General features: G+C 46.5%; 1 protein-coding gene across 1 annotated transcript; it reads right to left on the bottom strand.

The window, feature by feature from the left end:
- Positions 1 to 246: 246 nt before the first annotated feature.
- On the bottom strand, positions 247 to 4,037 carry LECT2 (leukocyte cell derived chemotaxin 2). Its single transcript, XM_082771454.1, has 4 exons — positions 3,546 to 4,037; positions 2,224 to 2,320; positions 1,875 to 2,020; positions 247 to 1,350 (listed from the first exon to the last, which is right to left on the bottom strand). Exons 1-4 carry the CDS (start codon positions 3,589 to 3,591, stop codon positions 1,184 to 1,186), a joined length of 456 nt encoding a protein of 151 aa, XP_082627580.1. The 5' UTR covers positions 3,592 to 4,037; the 3' UTR covers positions 247 to 1,183.
- Between the last annotated feature and the right edge of the window lie 1,484 nt (positions 4,038 to 5,521).

Raw genomic sequence — 5,521 nt, 5'->3', positions numbered from 1 at the left:
TGGGTTAACTGGGTTAAAAACTGGGATGTTCACCAGGTGAAACCTAACTGGGAACATTTCCTTTCTCTGGGAAAAAAAAAAAAATCCTGGGGAAAAAAAAAAAAAAAAAAAAAAAGGAAATTTTGGTCTAAACTAACTGGAGAACGCTGAGGACTTTTTCTGGAATGCTTCTACTCTTATTTATTTATTTATTTATTTATTTATTTATTTATTTATTTATTTTTTTCACAGAAGAATGAACTGGGCGTTGTGGCTCAGTGTCTCTGCAGGTTTGAGCTTTACATTTATCTGGATGTGCTGATGTTTTATTCATAGCAAGGCTAAAGTGGCTCCTGAGGAAGGGGAGTGGGTCACAGCAGGTTCAGAATTTTTCACAGCTGTAGCACATGTCTTCCTGTACTTTCTTGTAAATACAAACCTGCTGCTGGGACATACACAGCTCCCACTGTAGCAGCTTTCCTGCTTACCTAAGATTGCAGTGGCATTAATAAACCCGTGTGCCCGCAGCTCCTGTTGAGTGCCAGAAGCAGGCTGCTAGCACTGCCCAGGAAAGCCCTGTGCTGTTAAGAGGACTCTGTTCTCTTGGGAAAGACTTCAGCTGATTTGCTAATGGAAAGAAATGCCTCACTTGGACAAAAAGAAACCTGAGCTTGGCAGGGTAATCCGAAAGCAGGATTCTGGGGAAATGGAGAGAGTTACTTCATTAACCTTATTTTACATTTTTTGCGATGGGCCCCAGGAAAGATTTGAGTTTCAGCTTTATCCATTTTCTTTCCCCATCTGCAGAACCCAACCCAAATCTGTGGCGGCACCGAAGAGATTCAAAGCAATTCGTAGTGGAACAGCCCTTTAATGATATGACTTTCCATAGGTAAGCACAGGGAGGTTTCTGGCTTCATGAGGGACCGCTGGTGTTTGGTGGCACAGCGCTGCGAGGTCCCCGAGGCTCCGTGCCTCCCCGCCTCACGCTACGACCGCGATGTGCAGGATACAGAAAGAGCTTTAAAGCACGTATTATATGTCTATGCTAGGATAACAACCAGCATTTTGGTTATGGATACTCATGGAGCCATGGAGAAAGATCAGTGGCTTCCACTTTGCTAGAGCAGCCACCGATGCCCAAGCAATTTAATGAGCAGCCAAGGGAGGAGCTGAAGGCTTTGCGTGGATGTGCAGCCTCCCCTTACAGGTTGGAAGTGGGGTTTGTTAAGTCGCAGTTCTGGATGTGGACGTGGGATATGATCCCTCGGTAGACGCTCTGCATGGGCAGCAGGACGCCGATTTTCTCCCCCTTCTTGATGGTGCCGCTGTACTTGACGGGTTTGATGTAAAACATCTTAATGCAGAATCCTGGTAAGAGGGAGGAGAGAAAGGGAGAAACTGTTGTTCCTGTGCAGTGTATAAAAGCCTGGCAAAGTCATAACACTCAGTAGCAAAATACAAATGACAATAAAATGGTTTGAGTTACAGCAGCAGGAAACATTGCAGAAAATGCTGTGATGTTCCTAGAGCATCAGAGAGAGAGAATAAGAAAGGAGATAATTAAATATGGAGGAGATTGGGAAGGGGATTAAGTTGGGTAGAACTGCATCAGCAATACAAGGCTCTTCCTTTAATCATCCCCAATGTGCAAAGGGCTCCATCCTTTAACCTTTTTCACAGATGGGAAATGCCACAACCTGGCATCAATCAATTTTCCTGCATAAACAGAGCCTGGCTTTCAAAGATGCATTTTTTTTTTTGGATTCATCAACAGGCAAACACTCTGCAGCTCAGGCAGGGATCACAAATTTGGACTCAGCTTAAAATAAAATAAACAGCCGGGAACATTTTGCAATCAGGGGTTGCAAGCGCACATCCTTCAGCTTGGCTACCTGCTCCTGACAGCTGGATGCCATTGTCGATGGCGTTGGCGTTCCCGTAGGGCTTGGCCTGTTTGTCGATCTTCCCCGTGAAGGGCGCGTACACCACCGAGCCGTCCGTGCACACCACGTCCACCCCTTTGTGCGTCCTCCTTCCCCTGCAGAAGAGCAGACCCCATGAGCAAGCAGCGGGTTGGTTTTCCTGCTGCCCCCCATCACCCTGCTCTGCCCTGAGCTCCAGGGAAACAACCCCAAAGCTCCAATCTCACAGCTCCTCCACCCCATCCCGCTCCCCCCCACTATTTTGTGCTTATTTTTATTAAGAAGGCTTCAAGTGCTGTCCTGTCCTTGCAGCCCAGACCTGGGGGCATTGTAGTGGCCACAGCCGTGTTGGTCACAGCCTCGGATTTTGTTGGAGGGTTGACCTGCGCAGATGTTCCCCCATTGGCCTGCAGCAACTAGAAAAGAAGAGAAGGTGAAAGGCAGCAGCTGGCAAGGAGGTTTCCCCACCCATGTTTAACAGCTGCTATTGCTAAGTGCCACACAAGAGAAAAATCTAAAGGCCTGGTTGAAAGTCTGTTGAAATTAAGAGTAAAATCCCTTTGGACTTTGTTGTAAGCACGGATCAGGTTCATGGAACCAGATAATTTGTCATCTTTTAATGGAAGTTAATTTTAGGGATGCTGTGAGACATCTTTCATTTTGTTTTATGCTTTGTGCAATGACACCTGAGGGTACTTGCAGCAGTGACTGCAAAGCAAAGACGCAGAACAAACAATTATAGAGTCACAGAATCATCTAAGCTGGAAAAAACCTTCAATACCAAGTCCAACCACCCAACTGATGGATCCAGCTTTCACTGTCGTCACCCACAGCCAAACCCCTGCTGATAACACAGCCCCAGCCACACCTGAGAGGAAGAGTTTTGTAGGGGAAAAGGGGAAACAGGGGCGCCCTCCTTTACCTTCTGGAAGCCTCGAAGGGCCCCAGTCTCCCTCACCAAAGCCCCCAGGGTGCCCAAGTGATGCTCTTTGGGGCTGGAGAACAGGGCTGGCATAGCAAAAAGTAGCGGGCTGTGGTTTGTTTGTGTGCATCAACACCTTGCAGGCACCAGCCCTGCTGGCATCGGGGAGCATACACAAATGGGGAAATTATACACCGAAGGACTGGTGCTAAAAGGTGCAGGAAACCTCTAATGCCTTCCTCAAGCTAAGCAGCCCTTTGTTCTAGCAATTCTTCATTTATTGTAACGAATCATGTATTCTTTATGGAAGCAAAGGTGATGACATTTAATGCACAAACACGTCTGGGAACACTCTGTGCTCAGCAGGCTGATCTTTAAGTAAAAGGCTTTTAAGAAAAAATGCGTGCTGTTAGGGATTGGTGCACCTCAGCTGACTCTGTGCTATTCAAGCAGTGTTAGCACTCCTACAAAATTTCGCTGCAATTCTCCACCATAACTAAAACGGGTTTTTCAATGTAGGTTTCTATGCAGTGGGAGAGGAGTGATTTTCAAAAGCAAAAAATGGCACAGAATAAATCAGCTCCTATACTACATAAAGAAAAAACAAAACAAAAAACAAACAAACAAAGAGAGAGAGAGAAGAAGAAGACAAAAATCAGAGAAAGGAAAAAAAAGACAGGTTGTAATGAGCAATGTTTACAAAAATTGAGCTTACTTACCACTGGAGATGGTAATCAGAAGGACGAGTGCGGTGACTCCGTGCATCTTGATGCACCTCAAGAGCTCTGCTTTCAAAGCAAAAGGTCCAAACCACTTTACTGTCTATTTATACATCCCAACAGAGGCTGTATCCCAACTTTTCCAGCCAATCAGAAAATTTACATGACAGCAGTGCTTTTACCTGCAGATTCAGGCCAGGAGCAAGAGCTGCCAACAGCCCATGGGCTGCACCCCCAGCCTGGCTGCTTGGCGTGTGCAGGCTCCAGCCCGTTTAGCAACACCAGCTGCGTGTTCTTGTTTGCTTTTGTTTACAGCAAAAAAGAAGAATTTTAAAACCAAACATTAAGGACAGTTTGCAAGCAGTTCTCTCCATTCCTGCCTGTTGCCCAATTCTGATGTTTAGCAAGATGCCATGGGTGGAAAGGGGGAAAAGAACTCAAATGTAAAAAAAATATATATATAAAATATATATATATGCCTTTGCTGTCCCACCATGGCTTGGAAAGAAATACAGGCAGGTGGGTACAGCTCCATGCCTCATGAAGGAAAAACTCTGTGTGCCCAAACTTGGGTTAGGCAGCCCATGAGATGGGACTCCCCATCCCCATTCCTTCGTTAATGCATCCCAGATATTGCTTTGTCCGTGATGACAAACCTGTAGCGCTAACGGCGTGGGAGATGTTTACAATCTTCACTGTTCCCGAACGGACAAAGTGCAGGACCCTGTGACATTGGGGCTGAGCAAATTTACGGGAAATGGAAGGACAAGGGAGCAGTGGAGCGTGAACAAGGCCATCTCCAGAGCTGTTTCTGGGAAAGGAGGGAGCGGGATGCCTGGTTTATAGCCAGGAGCTGGAAGTTGTTATCTGCTTCTCTCTCTGGCTTCCCGGTGAATGCTGTTTGGTTTCTCTGTGTAGAAATAACCCCGTGCCCAGGTGCCCACATGGCTGTGGGTCAGGGCTGGCTCTCAGCCCGATTGCTGAGATATGATCATACCTAAACCATGTCAAATAAACTTGCATTACCTTAAATTCAGATTGTTAATTGCTAATTTTATTAGCAGCTTAACAATTAAGATCAAAGAGGAGAAAAGAATGACTGAAGTAACGCTGTGCATTTCCCCAGAAGCTAAAAACGAGCTTTTCCTGCATATTCTCTTGCTAATAAATATCCTGAGGGCCAACCCCCTTTTCAGCCCACTTGGTTTCATGTTGCATGCTCAGTTTAGTACAGCAGAGGAAGCGTACCATGGTGAGACGTGGCAGGGGAACCCACCAGCTTCTCCAAACACAACCCCGAGTCCTCCTGGCCATTGACCTGCTCCATCACTGGCATTTCCCTGGCAGCAGCCACAGCAGCTGGCTCCTACACCTACCCTCGGGTACAGGTGCCACCAGTACACTGAGCATGTAAACCTTACAAAATGTGCGTCTGCTTTGGTTTCATGCAGTTTGCACAAAGAGCTTTTTGGAAATCTGGATTCCCAGGTGGGAATATGTTCCCCCAGGGTCTTTTAATAAACTGCTGCCGTGGTGCCTGCAGCACATGGCAGCCAGGGAGACTGTGGTGGTCTGCAAGGCAGGCTCCCTGTGCCCCTCTGTGAGATGCTTTGCCTTTCTTTGGGCTTTGCTAACTGAGTTAGAAAGTTTCAGCAGAGCTAATGGAGTGAATTAAACACGGCAAAGACTGAATTATTTGCTGACATTGTGCGTTATTCCCTCAGATAAAGATCAGAGAGGTACAGAATGACTAACTCAGGTTCGGCGTGAGCGGTGCAAGAGCAGCTGATGCCTCGCTTGACTTGTGTGCATTCGCAGCACTGCCTTTGGTGGGAACTGCAGCCTTGTGTCTGAGCAACGCTGCAAAGATCAAAGCACTGCACAACAGCTGCCAATTTCTTCACGTTTTGCTTGTTGCTAGCTGTAGCCAAAGTTCATTGTTATTATTATTATTATTGGTGTTATTATTTTGCATA

Source organism: Aythya marila (assembly GCF_965140915.1).
Source record: "Aythya marila genome assembly, chromosome: 14".
Classification (NCBI taxonomy): Eukaryota; Metazoa; Chordata; class Aves; order Anseriformes; family Anatidae; genus Aythya; species Aythya marila.
This window is presented reverse-complemented; position numbering and strand designations above follow the sequence as displayed.